General features: G+C 47.0%; 1 protein-coding gene across 21 annotated transcripts in view; it reads right to left on the bottom strand.

Moving 5' to 3' along the window:
* AAK1 (AP2 associated kinase 1) overlaps window positions 1-14,690 on the bottom strand; it is a 91,142-nt gene that overhangs the window by 59,519 nt on the left and 16,933 nt on the right. For all 21 annotated transcript variants that reach the window (XM_058194265.1, XM_058194264.1, XM_058194270.1 and 18 more), the window contains exon 2: window positions 14,047-14,495. In XM_058194265.1, the coding sequence (XP_058050248.1) occupies window positions 14,047-14,215 (169 nt within the window). In that variant the 5' untranslated portion in view covers window positions 14,216-14,495. The remainder of the gene's footprint in view (window positions 1-14,046; window positions 14,496-14,690) is intronic.

Genomic DNA, 14,690 nt, shown 5'->3' with positions numbered 1-14,690 from the left:
TAGGGAAGAAGCCAGACAGCTGGTCCGTATTTCATCCGATATCTGCATAACTGAGATGAAGAAACCAAGCCAGAACAGGGGCAGACTTAGAAGGGACAAATATTGTTCCTCCCATTCCTGAGATAGGCCCTCTCTGTGGTAAGGAAACGGCTCGTGATTTGGTAAAAGTAAACTGGTTTTTTTGTTTTTAAAAGAAAGCTCAGGGAGGAATACCAAGAATTGCTCAGAAAGCGAATTATAATGACAAATATTCCACAGAATACCAAACTAGACCAAGATGTACCAAGTTGGACGTGCTAAGTGCCTGCATGGAAAAGCAGCCAGAGATTTTAGGGTGGTAGATCAGATGAACCTTTTCACAGAAAAGAAAGGCAAACGGCCCACCACAACCGAGCCAGAAGCATCGCGGGAGCCGAGCCTGGATCCCAGCACACTATTCTAGCTGGGCTGGGTTACCCTCTGCTGGTCTCAGAAAGCAGCAAAGACGGCCACTTGTGCGTTCTCCTCCTGCTAAGGAAAGAGAACAGAACTGTCCATGGAGGCACCAGGAGGCAACCTTTCATCTATGAGAGATTTCTCACCAACGGACCGGACAGGGACAGCCAAGGAGGTGACGGAGGTGGGCTGGAGGGCCATAAGATGCCCATTTTTGCTCTAATTTGCTCTCACTTATGACTGTAACCTTGTTGCTGGAATCCTTACGGTTTATATTGACTGTTTCTAATATGATTCGATTGCTTATCATTAAGTGTTGTACCTTATGATTCTTGACGAATGTATCTTTTATGTACACCGAGAGCCTATGCACCAAGACAAATTCCTAGTGTCCAATCACACTTGGCCAATATAGAATTCTATTCTATTCTATTCTATTCTATTCTATTCTATTCTATTCTATTCTATTCTATTCTACTCTACTCTACTCTACTCTACTCTACTCTGCTCTACTCTACTCGATTCTACTCTGCTCCAGGGGTCTCCAATCTTGGTCCCTTTAAGACTTGTGGACTTCAACTCCCAGAGTTCTGGCTGAGGGACTCTGGGAGTTGAAGTCCACAAGTCTTAAAGGGACCAAGGTTGGAGACCCCTGCTCTACTCTACTCTACCCTTTTCCTACCCACAACTCCTGGAGAAAGCCTGCCAGGTATCAATGCTGCTCCATCAGCAACCATCCACCCAGAAATCCTCTCTGATACTGCAATAGGAAGTGGCCAACTCTTTGCCGGCTTCCGTCCCCTCTGTAGCTTAGCCAAGCAGACAGGATGGTTGTCTGCATAAATCCAAACTAGAGTAATTGCTGCAGTAAGAATCCCTTATTTTGTGTTTTAAAAAAAAATAAAGAGGAATTTGAAGAATGGTGATTTTTTTGAAGGAGTTATCTCAGCAGCTGCTCATGCCAACAACGCACACGAAGAACAACAGCAGAACACAACAAAAGTACTGCAGATGAAATTATTTTTAAGGCAAGGCATCAAAAAAACTCTCTTTCATCTCACCAGTCCCTAGACTGCTATCGTTTTCCGGAGATCTCCAACCCAGCCTCTTCCATCAGGCTTGGCTGACGTGGCTTTGAGCCACAAGCTGTCTCCCACTCCTCTTGGAAAAGGGAAAGGCAACAGCAAAAATGAAGTCACACCCGCTTTCTGAAAGTCCGCTTTCAGAAGTTCAACCTGGGTGAATGCTGAGCACGGGATTTTTTTTCCCAGGCTCTGAAGGCCTCTGCCCAACACCTAGACTGACAGATCAGATACAGGTTTTGCTTCGCTCTTTCCTATCAGGCGCTCTTCCCCAGTCACTACAAATATGTGGCTCATTCAAACTGTAATCTGGTAGGGAATGCGCTCGCTGGCAACGTCTATGAATCAGAACAATGAACAAGTCACCTGTGGGGTGTTAGCCATGAATGACATGAATGCAAACAGACCCGCCCAAAGAGGCACCTATGGAGATTCTCAGTCATCCAGGTCAGGGGTCTCCAACCTTGGCAACTTTAAGACTTGTGGACTTCAACTCCCAGAGTTCCCCTTCTCCCCCCTCGGGGAATATTGAACTCTGGGAGTTGAAGTCCACAAGTCTTAAAGTTACCAAGGTTGGAGGCCCCTGATCCAGGTCATGGTTGTCCCAAAGGTGCTTTTTTCAAGGTGAAGAAGCTTCTTGGATGAGAAGCAAAACATCTTCACAGAAAAACCAGAAATTCCAACTCTTGAAAAAAAAGCTCCTTTGGCACAACTGGACTTTCTTGGGTTTTTTCTTTGAAAACATTTCAGTGCTCATCCAAAAAGCTTCTTCAGTTGATGTTTTCAGTCAAAAAAACCAAGAAAGCCTAGCTGCCATTTGGAAGAAGCACCTTTGGGAAGCCCAAAAGGATCAGAATGTCCTCACACCCAGCTTTCTTCAGGAAAGAGTCTCACATCCACATGTTATGCTGAGCTTGGCTAGACAAGGCGGCTTGTTAGCCATACCTACTCATAGACGCAGGGGGTGCTTCGTCTTCTAAAGCAGCCTTAAAACTAAGCAAGAAGGGCCAAGTAAGAACACTTGAAACCTTGATCTTAACTGCAGAAAAAACAATGGCTACCAACCTGCCTTCCATTGAGGACCTGTATACTGCACGAGTCAAAAAGAGGGCTGGGAAAGTATTCACAGAGCCCTCCTATCCTGGACATAAACTGTTTCAACTCCTACCCTCAAAACGATGCTACAGAGCACTGCACACCAGAACAACTAGACACAAAAACAGTTTCTTCCAAACGCCAATAATTCCCTCAACACTGTCAAACTATTTACTATGACTGCATTACTATTAATCTTCTCATCGTTCCCATCACCCATCTCCTCCCACTTATGACTGTATGACTGTAATTTTGCTTGTATCCTTACAATTTATATTGATATTGTTGGACACCCCTGTGGTTTGGTGTTTGTGCACTCAGGTAATATGTCTTTAGTTAAAACTAAACTTTGAAATGATAGCTCAGCATAATAGACCAGCCCAGTTATTCAAAATAAAGGGAGTTCATGGATTTAAATTGATCTCCCTACCAGACAAACTTTTAGGACTGATAGGAGTTGAGTTTATTCCTTAAACAGGACCGAAATCTCTTATCTTATGCTGACCTTTAATGGCATTGGGAAAGGAGGGGAAAGTGGGACAATAAAACTGAATGAATCCAATCAGAGAAGATATTTCAGCTTTTCCCAAAGAGTCCTAAGCAACATCTGGCTTTGCACTGCAGGCCAGGGGCCACTTTCCAAACACTTAAGTGACAGGACAAGGATGAGCTTCAAAGTCTCTTCCAACCCTCTCAGAGTCTCTTTAAAAAAAACCCTCAATTCAATGATGATTAAATTTAGACGCTATAAATTTGACTCGGGGGCTTCGGGTTCTGCCCCCCAAGGCTTTGAACTAACCACTAGGCTGGACTGCATGAAACATTCACCCAGCTGTAGCTGAAAGAGAATCTTTCATTCGCGGCCTCTTTCAATGACAGCAAGTCCATCAATGGACTCCAAAAATGAAGCTCGTGGAACAGTAGCTCCATTCAGATCCAGGGCTAAATCTGGGCTCGGAAAAAAGGCCTGTTGCAACTGGAAGAGCCACAGAGCAGAAGCTGGCTGATTTCCCAAAGCTAAACAGGGCAAAAGCTGATTAATAACTTGGATGGACGATCACCAAGAAATCACAGGACTAATTCCACACACCCAGGAAGGTGGCAGTCACAAACAACTCCCGTACTGTCAGCTGGAGACCCCCATGGATGTGTCCAGGTCAGTGGTGGGATTCAAGTCATTTAACAACCGGTTCTCTGCCCTCATGATTTCTTCCGACAACCAGTTGCCAAACTGCTCAGAAAGTTAACAACCGGTTCTCCCGAAGTGGTGCGAACTGGCTGAATCCCACCACCACTGGTCCAGGTAGTCATTTACTCACCAAAATGAGTATAATGTGATATCACATATGTGGGTATATGCATAATTTTGCATTTATTTATTCAGTCGTGTTCGTGTAGCATATATTGGAGGTGGTGGCCCTTTGAGAGCTGTATGCAATGAAATTTCATTTTAATGTATGCCAATTAGTGGAGACATTCAAAGTGACCGTAAAATAAAATGTTATTATTAGTTGTTATTAGTTATCAGGGGATAACAAGGGTTACAAGGCAAGGATGTAGCTGCAACCTCCCCTTCCAGAAAAATGGATTATTACTGGGCACACGGGTGTCTACAGATAGTTCTCGACTTACAGCCCCAATTGGGCCCAAAATTTCTGTTGCTAAGTGAAACAGTTCTTAAGTGAGTTTTGCCTCATTTTATAACCAGAGTTGTTATGTGAAACACTGCCGTTGTTAAGTTAGTCAGATGAATGGACTTTGCTTGTCAGAAGGTCACAAAAGGGGCCCCTCACATGACCCAGGGACACGGCGACCCTCACGAATCTGAGCCGGTTGACAAGAGTAGAATTTTGAACACGTGACCCTGGGGATGCTACAATGGTCGTAAGTGTGAAAAACAGTCATAAGCCACTTTTTTCAGCGCTGTTGTAACTTCGAACTGTCATTAAACGAACTATTGTGAGTCAAGGACTACCTGTACAATAAATCAGGGGTGTCCAACTTCGGCAACTTTAAGACTTGTGGACTTGCAGAATTCCCCAGCCGGCATTCTGGGAGCTGAAGGAGTCCACAAGTCTTAAAGTTGCCGAGGTTGGATACCCCAGCAACAAATGTTTTATTAAAAAAAAAAAGAACGCAAGTGGTGCCGAGTTGAAAAACACACCTTGCGCAGGATGTTGTGAAGGAGGCCACCCTGCGCAGGGCTTTCCAAATTTATTCCACTGGAACTCCACAGAAAAGTTCTCCAGGGCCAAATAGCCAGGCTGTCTCCCGAGGAAAAGGAATGTGAAGATTGAGCCAAAGACTCAAAATGTTCATTATCTGTTTCCTAGAAACTTGATCCTGTTTGGAGCCGGGCAGCAGGTAAGCGACTTGCAGGCTTTCTCATCAAAGAACACCCTTCCACAGTTTGTAAGTTTGCATAATGAAGCCATGAACACGGCAATTTCAACTACAGAGTCTCGAATTGCTGCGTGACAAGATGCTGAGAACCAACCCAAGGAGGCTTCAGAAGAAGACTAAAACCTTCCCAGCTGCCACGGAATAATTTGGCGGGAGTCTATTTTACTTGCAAGACTTGACGGTTGGCCTATTCGGCTCTAAAGAAGATTAAATTACCGATCAGAGGGCAAGTTAATAGGATGTCATTCCTTCCATGCCTCCAATTGTTTGTGCTACGCCCCCAAACCTGTCGGGTGCCATATCACATCCCTGTGTGATCGGAGGCATCTGGATGCGGAGCTTGGAGTGACTTCCACTTTTACCCAACGTCCTAATGATCTCTTCTGATGGCTTGGCACATTCTCCCAGCACGCTGGCATTGAGGAAGACGCCAAGATGCCAGACAACACTGGGTTGTCATTCACACAAAGTTTACAAGCTGCCACTCGGCTGAACAGGCTCTCGCAGGGAGACTTCCTGGGTGGACGGTTCATCCCCATGGGAAGTTTAACCAGCAGGTAATCCAACCGCCAAATGCAGAGGCCACTTAGGTTGCCTTGAGCTGCTGAAGGGAAAGGCAGGACACCAATCCAGCAAATAAATACGCAACCGACTTTTCTTGTTCCAAAGTGCCATTTTAATTGGTGACTGAACTAAGATGATCAAAGGCCTGGAGACTGAACCATATGAAGAACAGTTGCAAGAATTGGGGATGGTCTGTCTAGAGCAGGGGTCTTTGCTGGCTGAGGAACTCTGGGAGTTGAAGTCCACAAGTCTTAAAGTGGCCAAGGTTGGAGACCCCTGCTCTAGAGAACAGAAGGACCAGGAGGGGGGGAGACACAAAATAATAGCAATATTCCACTATTCAAGGGGCTGCCCCAAGGAAGAAGGGGTCAATCTATTCTCCAAAACACCGGAAGGCAGGATAAGAAGCAACAGATGGAAACTAATCAAGGAGAGAAGCAACCTGGAATTGAAGAAAAATTTCTTAACAGCGAGAACAATTAATCCGTGGAACTTCAGAAACTGTAGGGGCTTTCTAACTGGAGGCTTTTCGGAAGAGACTGGACAGTTACTTGTCTGAAATGGTATAAGGGTCTCCTGCTTGAGCAGGGGGTTGGGCTAGAAGACCTCCGGGGGTCCCTTCCAGCTCTATTCTGATTGATTGATTGAATTGTTCAGACCTTTTTATAAGGTTGCGATCTACTGAGATGGCGACTGTCCCCCCATGCCCACCAAGTCTGGGTGGGTCTACACAGCAGTCTTAGCGTGCTTAATGAAAACAATCTCGTTTCTGAGGCCACAACATTCCAAAACTGAGCAAACAACTGACACAGCTTGCTGAACAACAAAAGTACCAGCTCAGCTTAATAGAAACCAGTCTTAGCATATTGCTAAATGCTAGTTTAACTGGCCCGGAGCTCTGCATGGTATATAAACACAGCCAGCCAGCGATTCACAGATTTGGCATCCACTGAGGAAATTCACGGAGCCCAGATGCGGGCTCCCCCAGGCCAAAAAAGCTGCCTTTTGCGCAATCTCCCCCTCTGGGCTGACCTCCTTCCAACCATGGGGTGCAGACCGGACAGTGACTCAGCGAAGGGCAGCTCTGGCAAAGCAGAAGCACAAAATCCTGCAATCATGCAACCTTAACCAGTGGCTTGAAACCAAAACAACAAAGGCAACCTTAACCAGCGGCTTAGAAACAAAAGATCTTCCTTTTGCTACCGCCTGATAGCCGACAACAGCCGACTTGCAAGGAAAAGAACCGGGGAAGTGTCAGAGTGAACGAGCTGCTCCTGTGCACAGGAACATGACTCAGCTCCGAGAAGTGTGCAGTCATGAGACAGCCAAGAGGTTTGGAAAGAGTCTTGCTCTTCCTTTTGATCCTCTTCCCTGGAAAGCAAGAGGGGGAGGGCACAGCATGGGGATGGGCGGGGGGGGTGTGTCAGCTCCTCCCCCCCCCCCCCCCGCTCCCTTTAAAGGGGTACTTCCCCATCCAACCAAAGCCATCTTCCTTAACTGATTTTAATTCTATTCTTAAGAAGAAGGCACTAAGCTCCACATCAGTCCACCTGGACTGCATTGGTGGGGAGGGGGCTGTCTGCATTGCAGAAGAGACAGGAACGAGGGGAACTGGGGGCCATTCCCCAAACTGGCTCTGCTTATTATAAGGGGACAGTTTAGAAGGAGAGGCACCATGGCTATGTCGGGGACTCTCTTACTCAGGGGTCTCCAACCTTGACAACTTTAAGACTTGTGGACTTCAATTCCCAGAAATCCTCAACCAGCAAAGCTGGGAATTCTGGGAATTGAAATCCACAAGTCTTAAAGTTGTCAAGGTTGCTGGCTGAGGAATTCTGGGAGTTGAAGTCCACAAGTCTTAAAGTTGCCAATGTGGAAACCCCTGGTCTTACCCAACACAATTATGTCCATCCAATCCCACTGTCAAGAGGTCCCATCCATCCTCCAAGAGATTCAGGGGTCCATGAGGCCATTCCAATAACTGTCTCCCCCTCCCCAAAATATGCCTGCCTCCATCTGTCCTTTTGACTAGGGGGGTCCTGGAGCCTTATTCAACAGTCTTCACAGAACCCCTACCAACTTCTGGTGGGACCTAGGAGAGTCTTTGGCATGAGTCCCTGTCAACTCTTAAAATGCTGATGTGTGTAAAACGTTCCCTGAAATAAGGTCCCCAGAGAGAAAACGAGCCTATCAGGAAGCAGCTTAAGAAGGACCTGTGACATCATCTTTTCCTTCTAAAGAATGACACAGAAGAAGCGGAAAGAAGGGGGACGGGGGGATTATGTGTCATCAAGTCAAACCTGGTCTTGAAGATCTTGCATTCGTGTCCTGATCTCACTGTAACAGAGTCCGTCCACCGTCCTCTTCTTCCCTTTTCTTCCAACCTTTCTACACTTTATGGATTTTTCAAAGATCCTGGGTCTTTCTATTGATCACTTCTGTTCTATGAAGCCAGTTTCAACTCTTAAAGGCCGCACAGATGGAACTTTTCTAGGACAAGATGCTCTCAATCTGGCCTTTCAGATCTTCCAATGGTGCCCCATCTCCACAGCAATGGAGTCCATCCACCCTGCTATCTTCTCTTTCCTTCTATGTTTCCCAAACATCAGAGCCTTCTGTTGTGACCGAGGCCCAAGTAGTGATTACCAAACACAATTCAATCCTGAACAAACTTATTTTATTAGAACAGCTGAGAATTCATTCACTCTCAGCTTAGTCCAAAACAAATTCTTCATAAACAGTCCTTCGGCCTTACCACCAACCTTTGTCGTCTTTGGCAACCTGCTTTTTTTGGCAAAAACCCCACAAAGTTCAAGAGATACTGATAAGAAGCAATGGAATCAACGTTGCATTTCTACAAAGAACCCAATGGCTCATTGCTGCTCTTTTAAGCCTTCTGGGAGGGGCCAATCATCTTCTGGCCTTACTCCCAAGTTGTCCTTTTTGCTTCTAGCAGCTATTCGCATGCGTGCACTAGGAATCACTCCCAGATGGCCCTGGCCCCATCTCTGCCGCTGACACAGAGCCCTCATCCGGGCCTTCCCCTGACTCTAAGACTGGCCCATGGTCCTCCCCAGCCTCCTCACTGTCCGACTCCACTGCCAGGTCCACAGGCTGCTGGTGGACCACAACACCTTCTTCTAGAAATCCGAGTCTTCAGATATTGTGCCAAAACTAGAATAATTTGAGCTTGGTCATTTTGTTTCCAATAAGAACTGCGGGTTGATTCATTGCTCACAAAACTAAGCTGGGCCCTCCGATCATGGAGTTTTCTTGGCAATGGAAACAGACTTTCTTTCCTTCTTCTGTGATGTTTCCTGATGAAGCCCAGGTCTTCACAGCTCTAAGCTAACCTTGACAGATTAACATTAAGCAGGTTGGGGGGGGGTCTTGTTAATATTGGGGGGGGGCTGAAATTCCAAAGCTGTAGACTAGACTGGGAAGTCAACATCACCAAGGAAGGGAAGACAATCTGGTTGTGTTTCGCTGCTGAGAAAATTCCACCCACCTGTGTGTGATGCTACCAGGAGTTAAGTTTGGCTCCAGGGGGATGTTAGCTTAATATTTATTTATTTATAAACATGCATACCATGTACCAGTTCAGTCTGAAACAATACTAACTAGAATAGGGGGCTCCAACCTTGGCAACTTAAAGATTTGTGGACTTCAACTCCCAGAATTCTTCAGCCAGCAAAGCAAAGCAAAGCAAAGCAAAGCTGGCTGAGGAACTCCGGGAGTTGAAGTCCACAAATCTTTAAGTTGCCAAGGTTGGAGCCCCATGTCTTAAAAGTATCCACAATCTTCTTCCTTCACGGTTTCCCCTTTTCTGAGACTGAAGGAAGGAAGCCGAAGGAAGGAGTTGTTGTTCATTTTCCAAGGAACTCACGTAGGAACTCCACACGTGACTTTCCCTTGACAAATAGTAGATCTCTTGGAAGATCAAGGACAGGGAGCACTTTGGTTCTCAACCGAGGCAGCTGAGATTAACGCAGGGCTTCCTCCTGCTTAGAAAATCAAAGAGATCACCTACATGCACTCGGAGGGCATCTTGGCCGGTGAGCTGAAGCACGGCCCCCTCGCCCTGGTGGACAAGCTGATGCCCGTCATCATGATCATCATGAGGGACAACACCTATGCCAAGTGCCAGAATGCGCTGCAGCAGGTCATGGCGCGCCAGGTGAGCAGAGGGGTCTGGGGATGCTCTTCGGTGTCTCCCCTCCCGCCCCAGGGGAATATTGAATTCTGGGAATTGAAGTCCACAAGTCTTAAAGTTGCCAAGGTTGGAGACCCCTGAACTAGACTGCAGGAAGAACGAGAGTAACGAAATACCAATGCAAAGTCAAATAAAAGAAACCACAGTCCAGAAACAGGATCCTTCTACAAACAGCTTCTCAAAAGCTTGAACAAGCCATGAAAGGAGAGGGGGTCCCCATCCTCTCTTTGGAGCGCAGATTACCAGGTGAGCCAGGAAATGCAGTGGCTCCCATCGAACCTTTTGGCACATTCATCACCTGCTTACTTGGGACTTCAGGAAGGGGCAGAATCTACCTGCGAAAGTTGGTGATAAAGTGAGCTCACTGGCACTTTTAATTCACTCCTTGCATGGCTCACTAGTAGACAGTGAAGCTTCCACAGCAATGGTGCTATACCGGCAGTAATAAGACTTTCCCACAAACAAAAAAAGGTGTGCCAATGGATGTTTGTTCAAGAGCAGCCCTGTGTAAAATAAATTACAATCATCCGAACCAAAGACAAGGGTGAACGTGAGAATTTTCACATCTCCTGTTGCCACAACTAATGCAATAGTCAAAGCTCAATAGGATAGGATAGGATAGGATAGGATAGGATAGGATAGGATAGGATAGGATAGGATAGGATAGGATAGAAGAGAAGAGAAGAGAAGAGAAGAGAAGAGAAGAGAAGAGAAGAGAAGAGAAGAGAATTTTTTATTGGCCAAGTGTGATTGGACACACAAGGAATTTGTCTTGGTGCATACGCTCTCGGTGTACATAAAAGAAAAGATACGTTCATCAAGAATTCTAAGGTACATCACTTAATGATAGCCCTCCTAGACATGGCTCTATCTACTTTGACCCCAGGAGCACAACTGTATTCAGAACCAATCTTGGTACCATTAAGCCAGTGGGGGTGGACAACTATGGCACTTTGATGACCTTCAATTCCCAGAATTCCCGAGCCAGCAATTCCTTCCATGTGAGATCTTGAAACTTAATTTTTGTCGCAACCAAAGAGAAAGAACGAAGAACTAACAATTATGCCCACAACAGCCACTTTGATCTTAAGGACCTGCTGGCTTTGCTATTGCTTCACAGCTCTGTTTAACCAATACATAATTCAGGCATTAAAAAAATTTCAGCAAGGATTTAAGTGCGAGCATGAATGCCGTATAAACTCTCTTGCTGCTTATAAATATTTTGACTCACCCTACAGCCAAAGGACACCCTTCCAAAGGATTCTGTGTCTTAAGAGAGCAAATGGTCTTCAGACTAGGTTTCTTCACGAAGTTAAAGAAGACCTCCTCCTGGTAGTTTACTCTTTCAGGGCTAAATTATTCATAACTTCAATGCAATATGCAAAGTGTTATGCTGAGCTACCGCCATCCTTTGATTTGAGTTGCTCAGGTTCACTCACAAAGATTCACATCTAAGTGAGATTTTAGGCCCAAACTTATGGGCCTAGTTTTAAACAGAACATCCATCTGTCTCACACAGAGGCCCTCCAGAGAACTGGACTACAACTCCTCCCAGGATTCAGGAATCAAGATCACAGAAGCATTCCTACCCCTTTATAATGCCTTGGTAAGATCACCGCACTTGGAATATTGCGTCCAGTTTTGGTCACCACGATATAAAAAAGATGTTGACACTCTCGAAAGAGTGGAGAAAAGGACAATGAAGATGATTAGGCAAAACTGTATGAAGAACGGTTGGGATAACTAGGTATGGCCAGTCTACAGAAAAGAAGAACTTGGGATGACATGATAGCAGTCTTCCAATATCTCAGGGGTGCCCAAAGAAGAAGGAGTCAAGCTATTCTCCAAAGCACCTGAGGGCAGGACAAGAAGCAATGGGTGCAAACTAAACAAGGAGAGAAGAAACTTAGAACTAAGGAGGAATTTCCTGACAGAACAATTAACCAGTGGAAACCTTCAGAAGTTGTGGGTGGTCCATCATTTTTAAGAAGCGACTGGACAGCCTTTTGGCTGAAATGGTACAGGGTCTCCTGCTTGAGCAGGGGGTTGGACTAGAAGACCTCCAAGGTCCCTTCTGAGTCTTAATTTTTAATACGTAACCTTCCACCCATACTTTGCACACCATAAGCAACACCTTTACTCCAGTTTCACAACAGATTTGTCTTAGGAAACTGGCCAATGAAGATTAATTAACACAACACCAGAACCTGCATGCAGAAGGGACTTGAATAAGGGAGCCTGGAAACCCAACCCCCCCCCCGCCAACAACTCAGCTTCTCCCCAAAAGGCAAACTGGCCCAGAGTCCAGCCAGCCCTTCCCCAGCCCAGGGAATAAGTCTGGGGTCTTCAGCCCAAGCTTAGCTTAAGTTCCTGCTCTGATACTCCCGGATCTACACTTTAGCCCAGGGGTCTCCAACCTTGGCAACTTTAAGCCTGGCGGACTTCAACTCCCAGAATTCCAGCAAAGCTGGCTGGGGGATTCTGGGAGTTGAAGTCCACAAGTCTTAAAATTGCCGAGGTTAGAGACCCCTGCTTTAGCCCATCTCCATTTCAACAATCGTAACGTAGGTCTCAACATTCCCCAGGATGGGGAAAGGACGGGAGAACAACACCGATTTCTTCCAATAAAAATAAGCCGTAGTTTAGAGAGACCAACCACATTGCCCTCATTCCAACCTCACTAAATTGAGGTACAAGCAGGTAAGTTTCGGGGTGAGGTAGGTGGAACGAAGGGATCACATTCTCTCCATGAAGCTGGCAAGCAGCTCATGAGGCTCATTCAGTAATTACTTAACCACAAAGAAGGCTGTAACTTCCCTGCAGGACCCACCTGACTGAAAGCTCCCCTCCTGAGATCCCTGCCTAGACGAGATCTCCTCTGAATCAGCAAGATTCACCCCGCCCAGGGTCGGCCGCGTAAATTTGGGAGTCAGCATTTTGTCCAGGCTTCATAATTGTTGGAGCAAGTGGGAGAGACATGAGGAGGTCTGGCTGCTTGCCCAATCCCTTGTGCCCTGTCTGCGGCAATCTATCCTGACCAGCAGCAACTTGGAAACCTGGGCTCAGAATCGGAATCCATCTCAGCTGGTTCCACTCCAAAGCCCGGCATGGAAGATGCACCACTTGGTCTCTCATATATGCTGGAGCGAACAGCCCTAGCAGAAGGATAGAGAATTGCCCATCCCTAAGGAAGCCAGGATCACCCCTATTGCATTCCGCTAAGCAATTTCCCTCTTTCTCTCGCTGGGCATTCATGATGCATTGCATAAGCCTCAACTCTTTTCTCCCCCTCCCCCCCCAATGATGCCTGTCCATCACCACATCAAGAAACAAAGAAACCTGGAAGGTCAACCCTGCTTCTTCCCTACAGAATTTGCCCCTTACACCGGCACCAGCGGCTAAATTAATCTGATTAATAAACCAACCAAGGATGAAAACAAAATTGAGCTTTCACAGGCAAAAGCAAGTGTGTTTTTAGCTCCAATGCAAGCCAGGATTGTTGTTTTGTTTTCTGCATAGCCCATGGGCAGAGTGTAATCTTTAGGGAGCCCCTTGCCGGGGTTAAAAGAGAACCCCAGCTTTTGGGGCCCGGAACCCCTGGTGACAAACGGGCCACCTCTCAGCCTTGTGACGCAGCAAAGGCTCTGAATACAGAGAGGAAATTCCACCTATGCATCTCATTATCCCTTTATTTACAGCCCTCGCTCGGCTTTCTCACCGGCATTTGCATCAGCGAAGCCAAGCACATTACGTAACACCATTAAGGAAGGGGGAAGGATTGGTACATTATTACGCGGGTGAAGGAAATGGGTGGGAGAGAGCACGTTCTCAGAGGGACTGTTTTAGGGCTGCCTGTTGATTGGAAACTCAAGGCTGGGTTGTCCCCCTATGCCGGAGGGTCTCCAAACCTGGCAACTCGTGGACTTCAACTCCCAGGATTCTTGGGAGCCAGCTTGGTTGGCTGAGGGATCCTGGGAGTTGAAGTCCCAAAAATCTTAAAAGTTGCCTGGGTTGGAGAGACCCTGCTGCCTATGACATTCATCCCTCTTAGCCCTCAGCACCATATATAAATATATATATATACATAGCACATTTTAATTAAAAAGGGAATTCTCAGGAGGAGGAGCTTTCCACAACAAGACAAGACTGTGGGATTGTGGAAGATCAATGCCCAAATTAAATTTAAGCCTGTTTGCCCCCTAATTGGATTAGCTGTGGGGAGGGAGGGGAGGAAGACGGGGCTATGGGGCTTACCTTCTGCCACCACCTCCTCCACCGTCACCTGCTGTCTCCCCACATTGAAGACTCGGCCAACATATCCACTCCCAGGCCCGGTGCTGCTGCTGCTACTCCCGCCTCCAAGGGGGCCCGAACCGGCTCCGGATCCTCCCTGCTCCCGGCGAGAGTCAAAAAATTTCTTCATGGTCCCCAAAGTGCCAACCTGTCGTGTGTCCCCCCCCCTTGGCTTCTTCTTCTTCTTCTTCAGCTAGGGGGGTGTCAGGCTTCCCTCCACCACAGACCCCACAGAGGGAGGGAGAAGGTCAAACGGAGAAGAACTCCCTGCCAGGCGGCCGGACGAAAGGAATGATTGGGGAGGGGGGGGAGGCAAGCTCTTCTGCTTCCCCCTCCTTAAAGGGCAGCCCAGGAGGGTTTCGCTCTCCCCGTCCAGGAAGGCAGAGCCCGGCTGTGATTCGCACTCAGACCTGTGGAGGGGAGGAGAAAAAAAAGAGAGAGGTTATTTATATAGGTCGGTCAGTGGCCTCAGAGGTTCAGGGGACAAGATTAGGGAGGTGTTCTTGGAAGGGATGGGAAGGGGCTCAGGTGAGGAGCCAGGAGCTGGGGAAGGGGGAGAAAGAGAAGCAGGAGAGGCCGGCAGGAGAGGCCGAGGAGGCCCAGGG

This window comes from Ahaetulla prasina, chromosome 9, assembly GCF_028640845.1.
Source record: "Ahaetulla prasina isolate Xishuangbanna chromosome 9, ASM2864084v1, whole genome shotgun sequence".
NCBI lineage: Eukaryota > Metazoa > Chordata > Lepidosauria > Squamata > Colubridae > Ahaetulla > Ahaetulla prasina.
Note: the sequence above shows the minus strand (reverse complement) of the source record. Positions and strands in the feature narration are given on the sequence as shown.